This window comes from Theobroma cacao, chromosome 8 (genome assembly GCF_053813885.1).
Source record: "Theobroma cacao isolate CCN51 chromosome 8, ASM5381388v1, whole genome shotgun sequence".
NCBI lineage: Eukaryota > Viridiplantae > Streptophyta > Magnoliopsida > Malvales > Malvaceae > Theobroma > Theobroma cacao.
Genome location: NC_142646.1, coordinates 1,862,891 through 1,877,917, shown reverse-complemented (window position 1 = coordinate 1,877,917; position 15,027 = coordinate 1,862,891). Strand labels below are relative to the sequence as shown.

General features: G+C 36.4%; 1 protein-coding gene across 1 annotated transcript; it reads right to left on the bottom strand.

The window, feature by feature from the left end:
* Positions 1–2,967: 2,967 nt before the first annotated feature.
* LOC18591525 (filament-like protein (DUF869)) lies at positions 2,968–10,015 on the bottom strand. The gene is made up of 6 exons (XM_018125944.2): positions 9,732–10,015; positions 8,001–8,147; positions 7,564–7,783; positions 5,008–7,462; positions 4,842–4,899; positions 2,968–3,769 (listed from the first exon to the last, which is right to left on the bottom strand). The coding sequence occupies exons 2-6, from the start codon at positions 8,124–8,126 to the stop codon at positions 3,320–3,322; spliced, it is 3,309 nt and encodes a 1,102-aa protein (XP_017981433.1). The 5' UTR covers positions 8,127–8,147; positions 9,732–10,015; the 3' UTR covers positions 2,968–3,319.
* Between the last annotated feature and the right edge of the window lie 5,012 nt (positions 10,016–15,027).

Sequence of the window (15,027 nt, the reverse complement as noted above, 5' to 3'; positions counted from 1 at the left end):
ACGTACGTGATTAGTGGGATAAGATGATTTTAAAACCAAATTGCTTAACAGCAAAGAGCAACTCCAAACTGTGTGATTAAGACAAATACTGGTACTATATAAATGTCGTAATTGTGACCAATCATGATATCATTTTTAATCAAAGTGCACGTATATGGATAAAGCTCATAATTATAGAAAAAGGGTTTTGGGTTATGATCGTCAGAACTCCACGTGATTGCATCAAATCAAGTGGTTACAATGTCGCATTATGTTTAATCCTGACTGATGCATATATATAATGCATGATTGAAGGCATGCTTTTCCCATATAATTCTTCATTCCCATGTCATTTGAGAGCTAATCTCTGCTTTAATGATGGGAAGTGAACCTTTGATCGTATTACCATTAAGCAGCTGGATTAAAAAGTCAGAACAAAATTGCAAACAAAAGCAGTGAATCGAATAAGTTTCTTGGATCGTTGTGGGTTACAGGTTCCATTGCAAAAAGGGATTCCATTGATCTTGTAAGTATACCTTTAAACCTACATATCACCTCACAAAATCTTGGACAGACAAGGAGATTTAAATGGTAATTGACACCAAAGTTTCATACCCTGTCATCATTCAAACTAAACTAAATTTAAAATTACATCAAGTGAGACAAAAGTATCGAGACAAATAGTGTTTTCTTTTCAAGCTATTCGTTATAATTTCGGTAAAACGTCAAGTAAATCAAAGAAGAGAAGGAGAGAGATGAAGCTAGCTTGACCCTGATGAAAGAGATCAAAAGCATAGATTATGATACGAGGGAAGAGATTGCAAAGGAATAGCAGACGTTGAAACTGCCGCAGACTCTTCTAGATGATGAGGGGACCTTATCGTATAAGTCACAGAGATTTTTTCCCACACGCAACTAGGGAGGAAAATAATAATAATAGTAATAAAAATTCCGAATTATTGTAGGAGAGAAAAAAAAATCCCAACAGGGAACCCATCAAGAGTACGTAGCGATAGAGAATTTAAATGAAAATTTTTTTGCATGGCTGATATTATTCATCTCTGCCACATTGTTTGACGTTGGCTGCTCCCAGCGGCTCCACTCAATGTTGTTTCAATTGTAGAGTTTTATGAGTTTGGACAAGCAAAGCCACTTATGTTGGGAGGTGGGCTGTGCTGTAGGGCAGACATGTTGGGTTTCAACAAAATGTGGGTGTTACTTATTTTATTCCAAATTAATCACGACTTATCCAGTTTTATATTATCAATTATGTTATTCCGTTTAACCTTTTTTAGTAAAGCTTTCCAAACCATATAATTTGAAAAAGCAACTAAAATCTTTCGATTCGTACCAAGAAGTATGGTTGCAAAATATCCTCTCACTGTTGCTCAAACGTATCTCTGAATATCTTGGAATGATCTTTGCAATCTTGTTGTCAAAAGCTAAGATGGGTTGGTTTTGGTGATTAATTAATTAAGTGCTAATTATTGAAAATCCAAAATGATTAAGTATATTTGATCAGAAAGATGAGATGAGGCATGACATTAAATCAATTTAATGGCCAAAATTAATTAATGAAAGATTTATCTCTCATAAATTACAAGCATTTTATAAGAAATACCTTTGACTAGCTAGAAAGTTAGTTCAAATCTTGGTTGGGTACTCTTATTCCTGTGCAATGTACATGCACAATGGAGATAACGTGGGTGATTTATGTTTTTTAAAAGGATATTATTGCTTGAAGCTCAATTCTCTTGGGTCAAACCTTGACAAACCAACTTCTAATAAGTCTTTTCTTTTTAAAAAAATAAAATCATACTAAATTGAAGTTTGCCTGTCTTATGTAGCATGCGGATGTAGAGATTGAGAGAACAATATTTTATAGAATACTACCAAAATATTCCTCAACATATTAATTTAAGCATATATTTTTTCTTTGGATGAGCTCGTTTCCTTGGCGGTTTGCCCTTTGATTCCCCAATTTTATTGGGTTTTTGTACTTGTTTCTATGTTAATTATAATAAAAGAAGAAGAAGAAGAAGAAGAAGAATTAAGTGTATGTTTGTCCATACTCCCCATAGGTATTTCTCCATTTGAAAAAATAGAAAGACAGCTAGGTAATGGAGAAATCTACTTAGTTTTCAGGCACATATGCAGGGGATGGAGAAGTTGGGATTGGATTGTTCTAACAGTTCAAAGATATTAAATGAGCAGACATACAACCATGATTTCAGTCTGCACTTGGCTTTGGGTGTCTGGAAAGCACCGTGTCATTTCTTCCAGCTTGAGCAACTTGACTTTGAATTGAAACTAACCCCAAACCAAGAAACACGGATAAACAATTATGGTGTGTGTAAAGCAGCTAAGTTCAATGTTCCCCCTGACTTTGCATATGATTTTTCTTTTCTAGGAGTCGCCAATGGGCCTGTTTTGCCTCCAATAATAGAACAGAGAAGCAGCCCTTTTGACCAGTTAAATGAGTTTTACATTCTTAACTATACCTTCTAGCTTGTAAGTTGGAGAAATCCTGGAAAAAAACATCGTCTGTTATGCTTAGAAAGAATCCGAAAAGCGTACATATCCTGACATTTTACTGATGTAGTTAGATCTCCTGGAATGAAAAGACCTGAATAGATAGATACGAGGGTAAACAAATTTGGGAGCCTTGAAATGCGAGCCCGAAAGGAAGAGGGGACCAAAATCTGCACCTTATGCAAGTTGTAGAAAGGGAAACAGGCTGAAATGTTACTTCTCATATCTGGATGGCCCGAGCCCTTTTGATTTACAGTTAAAACCCATTAAACCTGGAAATAAGATGTCAAAAACTTTTTCCTGGAATGCTTCTCAGATTTGTCGAAGGATAAGATGGGATACTAATGGAGAAAAGTTTGTCTCTCTGTTAATATATGCACATAATTAGACCCAAAATTATGCTTAAATTTTCCTATGCTTGGTTTGCTTGAAATGAATAAATGAAGAGTATAATCGTTTAATAAAACTGCAACATACAATATATTCAAAATATATTGAACAGTTTAGGAACTATGTCACATTCACTTGGGCAAATTACAAAGGGAATTGAAAGGGAGGAAAAAAAAATAGTAACAGATATGGATACCATATACAGTCATTAGTTACAAAAATTACTTCGACGTCCAAAGCATTACTTCACAATGTGAAACCCAAGAAAAGACTTTCAGCTACTAAAGTAGAGAACCTCCCCACAAAGTGGTTCTTCTAGCATCAAATAAAGGGGTATGAGGTTTCTAAACTTTGGTTCTTCTAATTATTATTAGGTGGCCTCCTCAATCATCAACTTTTATGCCCATGAGCTGCAGGCTTAATGACCAGTCTTCCCTTTGGAGGAAAAGAATCTGCTAAACCCTCGTGATTGTTTCTCCGGCGTTGGGGTAGAAGAGGAAGATGAAGAGCTTGACAGGGTAGACTTGTGTTTTGGATGATTTGAATTGATTGGTGATCTCAAAAGGTTTGCATCAGTATCAGATGGGCTGCTCGGCGAGATAAGTGGTTCCATGGGGGACTCCGCACCTCCTCTGCTTGCATTGCCAGAAGCAGCAGTGTCTATCTCGGTCTGATCTAAGTCTTGCAAGTTCATGCCGCTGGTAGTTGGTTCATCCTCAAGGAGACCTTCACCCTTTTGGCTCCTCTCGTTGTATGGAGATCCCATCATATCTGTCTGAGGACGCAAAGACTTCAATTGCTTGCCAAGAAGGAATATGGTTTCTTGACACTCCGCTAGTTTCTCTGCTGCAGCTGCTAATTCTTTCTCCTGTGATCGAAAGAAACAATCCTAAGTCAGGTGCTTTATATTTGATGAAGCCTATCAACAAACTACAGCCAGCAAGAATCATCACAAGCAACTGTGGAAGTAAAATTAAAACATTAAAGGTGGACAAATGACTGTTCAAAACTGAATCGTGTCATGGTTGCAGGATTGTTCTGCATAAACAACTTTCCAAAGTTACCATATATTTGCTGATTAGTGTGATTTCCATTGACCATGACCATATCCAGTACTCAAATGTGCTAGACGTCAGTTGAAGGTTACTAACTTCAGCAGAGCAAACTCTGTTCTAAGTTCTCTGTTGTAATGGCAGTTAATTTTTAATCATCCTTTCGTGCCTAAATCCTATGAAGTCTCAGAGTTCAGACAATAAGAACGCGCTTTAGCACCAGTAATATATGGCTAAGGTGAGTATATAATATTAAAAGAGCAGAAGTTAAACATTTATTGACAACGATACATTAGGTGCAATGGTTGACTTTAACCAGCGACTAGCAAAGGGATGAAGGATTGGGCTGCCACTAATGTTCATTGGCGGAGTAGTTTCATTATCAACAAGCTTAACTTTAACGTAACAATAAAAAGTTGAAGATGTAGTGCCCCCCAAGCACTTAAATTTTTTATTATTGGCCTTTCTTTTATAATTATATGTTATTTCCATGTTACACTTAGAAAGGAATCATGCTAGGCTACACATAACAGATTAAAGTAGCAAAAACAATGTATAAGTGAGAAAAAAAAGGTTTCAGTAACAAATATGTACACAAGACTACACAACTTCATAAAAGTGAAAGTAGCAGGTTCATAGTAATAGACAGTTTTATCTAATATTCTACATTCATGTGAATTGCCTTAAAGTTCTTGAGATCTTACTATCTCATATCACGTAAAGGCAACGGGTGTCTGGAATTTTCTAAGGCAATACTTTAACTATCTGTCAATCCTTTTGCTGCTTGTTGACACATGAATATATTATATTTCTTGGTAGTAATATTAGATATATAAGTGGGTCTGGCAAGATCCATCTTAAGATACACAAGTTGAAATATACACTCACCTGCTTGTTCTTGAGGTCATTATCAGCTGCAGCAGCGCAAGCAGAACAGTTCTCATTCCTAAAAGTGATGGAAAACAATTGAGTTATACAACATGTGCAAATAAAAGATCACACAACAATTAGTTAATAGCAACTCCAGGTTGTATGAAAAGAGCTTGATGCTTACCTTTGCAATTGCTCTTCTAGTTCCTTACATCTGGCTAAAGTGCCATGATGACTTCTCTTTTCATCTTGATGCTCATTTTCCAGAGTTTCTATTTTTACACGGAGAAGGTTCACCTCAGTCTCTAACTCATCTGCGCGTGTTTCAAGTGATCTATAAGACTCTGCCATGCACTTGAGCTGTGTCTCAGCCAAGCTATTTGACTTTTGAGCAGAAGCCAATTGAGATTTAGCTTCTGCTAGAAGCTGCTCAGTTTCATGTAATTGGGATTTAGTCATCTCCAGATTTTCGGTACAGCGAGCAAGATCCATTGCCATGTTTTCTTTCTCCAACTTCAATTCTTCAAACTCTTCTGAAGAGAATTTTCTTGATTGTTTTGATTCATAGTCAGAGACCAGGTTTCCATCATCAGGAACCTCAGGATTGGAAGTAGGATTTGAAATGTGGGCACAGCCATTTTGATATCGTCCACCTGATGAATCCTGTTGAATCACCTTATTCTCTGGTAAAACAACCTTATCAATGCAATCAGGACTGTTGATTTCCTCTTCATTATCCTTATAGCCCAGAACATTGACTCTTAGATCACTGGCTTTGGCTAAAATAGTAGAAAGATCGAATATGAAATCAGTCAAACTCACATTGCTACATAAGACCTTATTGTAGGTAACAGAGAACTCCTCAATTTTGTGGCTTAATCGATTGCCATCAGAACATATGTCATCAACTGCCCTTGCTTCTTTTCCCAGGGACAGTACAAAATCATGAATCTGAGAAATCGCAGCAGCTAATTCTTGACTTACAGTTTGCACAATTTCTGAAGCCACCTTATCACCTGGAGATATAGCAATTTCCTTCTCTGCAGTTAAACTACCAACTCCATTATGAGCCTGCCCGATGCAAGTGCCATCAGAACCATGCACTTCCTCAGAGACACCATTTACAGAGTGCTCGCATAGGGTGTCACGTGCATCCTGCACAGCACGTTTGATGTCCTCCAGAATTTTCTGCACATCAGCATCCTTAGACATTGACTGAAGCACTATAGAGAGCCTTGTTCGAAGTTTCATAACTGGCAATTGGTCTGCATCAGATTCAGGATACACTACTGATAAATCCATATTAGAAGATACCTGATTTACTGATGGAGACAGAACATGCTGCTTTTCGGACTGGAGTTCCTTGCAAGAAATCTCCCCTGAAGCATCACCATTAACAGATTCAGATATCTTATTGTTTGTAGAATCTGAAATGGTGATTGTACCATTTGCAGTTGAATCATTTGAAGAACAAGCCAACTTCTCCATCTCCAGAAAGTCATCCATAAGGTCCAAGTGCTTTGCATTTTCAGTTTTATTTGGCTTCTCAACATTCTTTTCCTTCTTGAATTGAGAGAGCTCAGACATCAAAGCTGTTGCCCATGACTCAGCACAGCTCCTGTCATCATCATTTCCATCTTCAGACACAGAAGTCACACTTGGTGGATTGCTAACATTTTGACTTGAGTAAACTTCTGCAGGAATCGGAACAATAGCTTTCGATGGACTTCTCTGTTGGCTGCTGATGACAAGTTGCGCTTCTAAAGTTTGAAGCTTGCTAGATGTCTTAGCACACAGATTCCTAGAAGCCAGTAGCTCACTGTTACGCTTTGCCAAAGCTTCCTTCAGCATCTTTGTTTCTTCTTCCATTGCCAATAAACGTTCTGTGAGAAACTCATTCTCTTTCTGGGATTTCTGTGCATTGTCAAGGGAAAAGTCAGTCGCTGTGGACAGGTGTGGAGTAGAAGGCCGTACAGGAGACCTCCTTAGCCGAGTATCTCCATAATCCTGTCCTAAACTCTCAACCTCTAGCTTCATTTGGGCAAGTGCAGCAGGACCAGGCAACTTTTTCCGCACAAGACCACGCAATCTTTGGCACTCTGCTTCTAGCTTTGTTATTTTTTTGACACCCTCCATATGTTGCTTGTTAGCTACTTCTGCAGACCTCATGCTCATATTCTTTTCTTCATTACGAATTTCTAGCTCTTTGGAAACTACATGGAGTTCATACTTCAGTGAATTTATTTCCCTTTCACATGATTCAATGTTACCCTTCAAATGCTCAATCTCAGCCTCAGCTTGTGCTTTTTCTTCACTAATCTTGATCAGCATGTTACCACGTTCTTGCAAAGACCTTGTAATTGCTGCATTTTCAGCTTCAGATTTAAGAAGTTCTTGGTCTAAATTAGCTATCTTAGCTTCAAGCTCAAGCCTAATCTTTTCACATTGCTTGTTTTTGCTAATTACCACATCTTGCAACTTCTGTTCATGTTCTTCCTTCAGATTTCGGATTTGCCTCATGCACTCTTTAAGAGCACCATCCAAATGGGATGCCCTATCTTCAGCAGTGAGCTTCAAAAGCGTGACAGATTCCAGATGATTTTTCAATGCCAAGGCTTCTGCTTCAGCCTTTTCCCAACCTGCACCAAAACCGATGTCAGATTGAAAAATATTCAAGCCAAGATTAATTAGAGGACCTTTAGTCTTACATTAGACTTTGAACATAGGAGCATAGACTCACCAGAGACTGCTTCTTCTGCAACTTTAGTGTGCTGTTTCACCAGGTCTTCCTTGGTACTAATCTCTGAATCGGCTGCAGACAGCTTTTCATTCAAGTCCTTAATCTCATCCTCCAATGTCTGAACTTGTTCCTCATATGTTTTCACTTGATTCTCCAAGCCAGTGAGATGTGAATATGATTCCACTGAAATTTGAACATACTTTGGTTTTTTGTAGGTCTCCTGTTCAACAAAATATAACCCCAAAAAAATTGATACCAGATAAAACAGCCAACAATTTAGATGATAGGAGATCAAGATCTCTTTCCAGCTGAGATAATGTGCTATGAATCTAAATCCTGAACGACAAGAAAATAACATAGGTGAATAAACAGAGTTTTCTCAAAGCAAGCATGTTTGACGTGATTTAGCTAAGTAAAATTTAGTCAAAAGAGTGTACCTGATCGCCTTGAGATGCAGCTGAAGCCAAAGTAGCAGCAGCAGCATCCGCTGCAGCAGCCGCCGCCGCAGCAGCTTTATCACCTTTATCAGATGATTTTTTCTTCCAAGGCCAGCGGCGGTCCATCACTTAAATCCTCTTTATTACCTACGGCAAAAAGACCATATAATTTGTTGAGAAAAATATACAAAGAAAAGAAGCAAAACTGAGACAACCACATCTCAAGTGGCTATATCTAGAAAAGTAGAAATATCACTGCACCCCCACTTTAACCCAAAAAAGAAAGAGTAATGACTAAGGCTACACATTGCAGCCACCTGATTGAGGTGAACATTAGGAATTTCACTCTGAGATAGGTGCCCAACATACTATTTCTGACTGAAATGAAAGCAATTTCCAAACCAAATTCGATTTTCCTTAAAGCACATCCAAAGACCATAAAGAGAAACAATTTCTGGTGACAGCTAGCTGGCTCACTTGTTCAGTCTGGAAAAATAACCACATTCCTTTAAGGACTCTGAAGCAACTCTCCAAAAAGCTAACGCCAAGTCTTATAAATTCATAGAGGAACAACAAAAAATTAAAATAAAAACATTAATTAAAATTGGGAGGCTGTTGAGATATGAAACAGCAAACTGACAACTAATCATCGGATTAGGTAGTATTTCTTTAACATTGCATGGTGGAATAATTTTTTCAGTGCACATACAGCAAACAATTAAGTGTCTCTAATTTATTGACACCAAGAATCCTAAGAACAAAGCCTTGATTTGCTTCTCAGGGTTAAGATCGTCAGTGAACTAGAATTCGCTTTGACCAAGTAAAAAAATAGTACAGCTGTCAGAAATCGAAATCTTCTTTTCTTCCATCCTACATTTTCTCAGCCACCAAACAGACCATCATGACAAAGACAAAAAAAATGGCAAGCTTGAAAAAAATGCAAAGCAGATTGTACTACTAAGAATGAAGAACAAGCAGGAGTTAGGTATTCGCGGTGATTCGGAACTGAAAAAGAGGAAAACGTGATAGAATAAAGACAAGCAGTCAATTGAGAACCAAGTCACATCCATTATCCTATATATAAATATGAATCCAATGCTCTAGATTGAAAAAAAAAAGTAGGATCGTCACTGTTGCAAGTGTTGCAGTTGAATCAGATGAGCTTGCATTCCATCAATGGCTCCAGTTATGCAAAAGATCTAATCACAGAGCTAAATATCTTAGAACCAAAAGCTCATTACATATCAATCAAACGAGGAAGAAAACGAAAACCAGAATACATTTTCCATTCACAAACAAATTCAATGAATTAAGATCGTTTTTCTTCATTGAAAATAGAAAAAGTAGAAGGAAAAATGAATTTACTCAAGGCAATGAGATGTAAAAGACCGAAGCTTAGAGAGAGAGTGATGAGCAGCAAAACAAAACTGGAGAAGAAACAGAACATTTAAGGCTTGAAGTGGAAGAAATAAGGAAAAAGGAACCTCACCGACAAAAAAAAAAAAAAAAAAGAAGCTTTGAAACAGAAAGGAAACATTTACTCTGCATAAAACCAGACACCTGTCTTCCAATCAAAGAAAAGAAAACAGAATCCGTTTTCCATTTCAGTCACTTCCACTGTACTCTCACCACCAACATTCAATGTTAAAAACCAAAGAAATCAATGCAAAAAAGGATTAAAAAAAAACCCAATATTTTTTAAGTCACATTATTACATAAATTTTGGCTTACCTTCAGAAATGTAGCTTCTACAGCGAGTTAGAATAATAACAAAAAGTTGGTTCAGATTTAAAGATAAAGATCCAAACTTATGCTGTTCTTCCTTTCCTCCTCCTCCTCTTCTTTTATTTTGGGTGTTAGTGTTTTTTTGGAATAATGTTCAGCTCTTGAGAAAGAGAAAGAACTGGCGGCAATGGCGGTGGAGGAAAAGGAGGAGGAGGAGGAGCATGTGGTGGTGGAGTTGGGTAAGGTGAAAATATTCTGGGCTTGGGTGTCACTTAAAAGGCAAGACGTTCGCAAAAAGTTCCAAACCCAATCACCTTTAAATTATTAATATATTTCTGAACAAATAAGAAAATTAAAAAAAAAAGGGAATATTTGGGTTTCTTTTTTTTTCTTCGTGCTTTGAAATTATGGGTATTTAGATAATTTGAGGGACGAATTCGATGAAAGTGCCCTTATACAAGCAAGAAAATAACGAGCATGTCCCCGTACACTTGTGCTAGAAGCAACAGCTGAGCTGTATGCGATATTTGGAAAGTTCTGTTTCTGTTTGTTGTGTTTAGTGTATGACTGTATGTTTACGACTTTTGGACCACCGTCACCACTCACTACAGCTCATAAGCTTAATTAAGTCCTTGTCTGTTACGCTGCTCTGACGCTGCATGGCTCTTCCATACACAGCCACATCTCCCCCGTCGTTTTTCCTTCCTCTTCATCTTTTTCCTTTCACACCGTCATTTATTGTTGGTGGCTTGGATCTGGCCTAGCTTACAAAATTCTTCCGTCCCGTGCCTGCGAATGATTATTGTCTGGAGATATAGAACTTGCCTAATATCTAGACCCCGAGAAAAAAAAAAAAAAAACCTCTCTAATTTTGACAATTAACACTCGTTAATCATATTTTCACACACGAACGATATTTTTATTTATTGATTTATACTACAAATTTAAGAAAAATGATCACTTCGACTGCTAAGATGTCTAAAATATCCTTGGGGTACGAAGCTCAGTAATGATTAGGTAATTGTCTGATTGTCATTCGACAAACGGAAAATGAAGCCAAAGGAAGATGACGATGAAGCGAAGTGGACAGCAGGGTGAACTAGACAAAAGTGGAAGAGTCCCGGTTGGCCTGTTACGGAGCTAACAAAAGAACCGTATGTAAATTTGGGTAACTACGACTGGACGTGTTGAGGGAGGAAGGGGTGGATTTTCTCTATTCCTTTTTCTTTCGTATTTCCCAAAACTAACGTCACGAGATATAATCAAATACGGAGGCGAAAAGGAAAGCACAGCTTAAGCTCACGTAGTACGACCATACATGGAGATGAGCTGCAAGACTTTGTTTTTTTCTTTTATAGATATCTGTCGTAATTGTTTCAGTGTACGTGCAGAAAATAATTCAAGAGAAAATTACGTTACAACTTTTCCGATGGGAAATTTTATTAGTTCCTTCCACCTTTAAATAAAAGCAAAGTTTATTGGTTTTTTGCTGTTTTGTGATGGTAATATGTCAGTCTCTCCATGCGCAAGCAGGGGCTTTTCTATTCATTCAAGCTATTCAAATTGTAGTTGAAAATTAGGGAAGTTTGATAAACAAGTTTCTCTTTATCTTTATCTTCCTTTTTTTCCTTCGTAACATATAATAAAAGTCTAAAAATAAATAGAGATTTTAAAACAGCTCCAAAAAAAGTTTAATTCGAAATTTTGAATCTTATAATAAGAAAAATTAAGATTAATACGTGAAATAATAAGTTTTATAAAATGTCTTATTATAATGACTAATGTAAATTTTTATATAAATTTTGATAATCGCATATGATTTATTACGTGCAGTTACCATTAATTACGTTCTACGTATGGTAAGATACCATTTTCATTCCAAAAAAGGGATAGTGAAAGTGAAAAAAAAGATAGAAAGAAACAGAAATCGATAGACAAAAACTCTAAGCTGGACTGTTTCAGAAATGATAAAAAAGAAAAAATTTAGGCATGGAATTTTTGCATTTTTAGATTGCGAGCATCCAAGGGGGTAAAGGACCCGGCGTCGTTTTCTACAATTCGGTAGCCATCTTTCTTCTGACGGGTCTTGGTTGAAAGAAAGTTTTTCCTTCAATAACCAAGCAATCTGTTTTGGATACAATATTCTACACTCAGACAGCATCATGGGCAAAAGGAAAAAAAAAAATCTGTATTATTAGTTTTCCCTGTAATACAAAAGTGTAGATGACGCTTTGGTTTATTCTTATCCAACTAACCTTAAATATCATCTTAGTATGAATTACAAAATTTCTTAGTCAACTCAAATTCAATTAATTAATTAAGGGTTTTTGTCATGATTAGATTGAAAATGTCACATTAATTTTTTAATTACTACATTTAATATAAAAAATAGTGCTATAAATAATGTTTTGACTAACCTTAAAATGTATCCTATATATTGTTGATAGTTAGCAAGACTCGTTAATTAATTATGTAACAACAAATGAAATTGTTTATTTAATAGCCATACCAAAACAACAAGGAGAGGATAGACTCTACCTACACCTCAATAAGCACAACGTGAGTGAGAACATCTGTTAGCTTATTTGTTTATATTTAGAGATATTTTTAATTTTACTAAACAAAATTAACAAATTATTCCTTTTGAAGAATAAAAATTATCTATAAAATGTCAATATGAGAAAAAGATAAGATATTCACAATATATTAATTGAAAAAAAGAATCAAGAATGTTATATGTGAGAGATTGAAATTATAAAAAAATGTAATTGAAGTTCATTCAAAAAATTAATTTAAGAATGAATCCTAAATTAAGTTAGTTAGGAGAAAGGTGGCTAACTTTTTTTTTTTTTTACTTTTTCCAATAATTGATTAATTGGTTTGGTTGTATACATGATTGTTACCTTAATTACCTTGACCAAGTCAAAAACTAGAGAAATCTTCCAAAATACAAGTCAAGGGTGCCATTTATCTTCCATTGTTTTTTCTTCAGACGTCCATAGCCGCAACGAAAACAAAAATTTCCTCCAATGAGCCATAATTGCTTTGGTTGTATACATATATCTCAGCTTTCATTATTCATCTTAAGAAATTAAATTTAAAAAAAAATAAACCGCATCCTTATAAAGAATTTTTGTTTTTTTTTTCTAAGAAAAAATTGAATAATGCATGGCAGTATGGGGGAAAGGACATGGTTTAATTTTTGTGCAACCCACATTTCCTAGGTTGTCCCAAAAGTCAAAAAAGGTCAAAAACCTGTTTGGTTGATCTGACGGTTGTTTCAGTCCCATTAACAGCGGCTGCCACCTCTGCCCACCACACATTGTTACTGACTTCCTTACTTTTCCCAATTCTGACCGCCACCACTTCACATCCACCCGATCTTCGATCCAATTCCATTTTAACGGCTGTGATTCGTTCTGACTGTAGATTCGTAACTTGTTCGGGGTTGGGAAATTGTGACGTTAACCCCATATTTTTTACTATTTGTTTTTTAGTATGTAAAAAAAAAAAAGATGCCAATGCCATGGTGATTGGACAGCCCAACCAATTGCGTGCGAGGGAGCTGGCCCGGGTATTAATGGCGCGTGGAGAACACGGTGAATGGTGTCACTGACTCCAGAAGAGGACATGATTTCTCTTCTTTTTCTGATGATAGGTGGCCATTAAAATCAGAGGGGGAGAGAAGACTCCATTTGGAAAGGGATGTCATGGTGAAGAGACATTGACATTACATTCACTAACATTTCATTTTCACATGACATTTTCATTTTCAATAGTTGGATTCATAAGCAACATACATTTGTTAGAACCAAGAAAGTTGAGGCATTGTTAGGCATTGTTAAGCAACCTACATCAGTCCAAATCTAAGCACTTGATTTCCCCTTTCTAACATCTCAACATTTTATATTAACAATCTCTTATTCGGGTTACCATGATTTTCAGGCTTGCAAAATTTTTACCATGAATATTTTATTCAAAAGGAGCAGAAGTGTTTGAGTTAAGGGTCAGAGCTTGAAGTTCATACCAAAAGAAGTCAGCATTTCTCCTTAAAACCATCAAAAGAAAATCATTTTAAATTTTGGGGAAAAAAAAATGTATGTGAATCGGGAGTCGTGTCGAAAGCCATGCGTGTTAAGTATAAAAATGTTACAGCGGCAGCGCCTCCGTCGTACGGTCGATGTGAGACCCGAAAAAACAGAGGCGAGTGGGGCTCCCGACACGTATCGAAGCGCGTCTAAGAGGAGGAGGAGGAGGAACGGCATTGTTGCCAACAAGCATCCAAGGGGGACGACAGTTTAAAAAAAAACAGAGGAGTATATAAAAGGACACGTGGTCCCCAGTCTCCACACGTTTCTGTGTTCGTTTTGTCACGTGGGGACCACGAGGAAATAAGAAGGAAAAAGGTCACAGTTATGCGGTACACGTGTCGAGGAAGAGGAACCACGTTTCACATAAGCAGGGCGACTAGGCCTTAATTACAGAAACGGACAGCGTCGGCAGAGGGTAGCGCTAGACTGAGAAAGCCTTAATCTTCCTGATCACGACAAATTATCATCAGATGCCCCAAGCACCATACAAAACAAACAAACATTCAACTCTTTTTTTCTTTTCTTTTTTTTTTCTAAAAAGAAAAAAAAATGCTGCACATTTGAGAGAATCTAAAGAGTTGCAAAGATAATTGGCATCCAAGGTTCATTTTATTATTATATTTTACCCTTTTTTCCCTATTGATTTGTAAAGAAAAAAGCTTTTTTACTATCTTTTTTATTATATATTTAACTTTTTGGTTGTCAAAAATAAAAAAAATTCTTATTTGTGGCTTGAAATGAATTATTTTCAGAAGAATAAAAAAACAGTTTGACAAAGACTAATGTGCGGTCAGATTTTCTCTTTTTTTTTTTTTTTGTAATAAGAAAAAAAATACTCGATGAGGGCCACTACCGACATTTTTGTTTCACTGTATCATCCATGTTCAGTTAGTTTATGTTCTAAGTTTTCGCTGTAATATTGGGTAAAACTTTGTTACTCAGACAGCCTTTCTTTGCTGGACAGAAAAAGAAGCAGGTTATTTAAAGTTATTTCCAATTTAATGGGAAACAAGGGGAAAGATGGAGGAGCTTTGCTTTTATTTGGAAAGGAAACAAATTTTGGCTTAAAGTGAATTTTGGGTTTCTTTTTTTTTTTGTAAAAATAAATAAATAAATGTTGTACATCAGAATTAGCATGTTTGGCAAAAAGAAGGTAAAGTTTAAGCAAAGCCCACATACATATTTTTTTTTCCATCTACTCTTTTGAAACA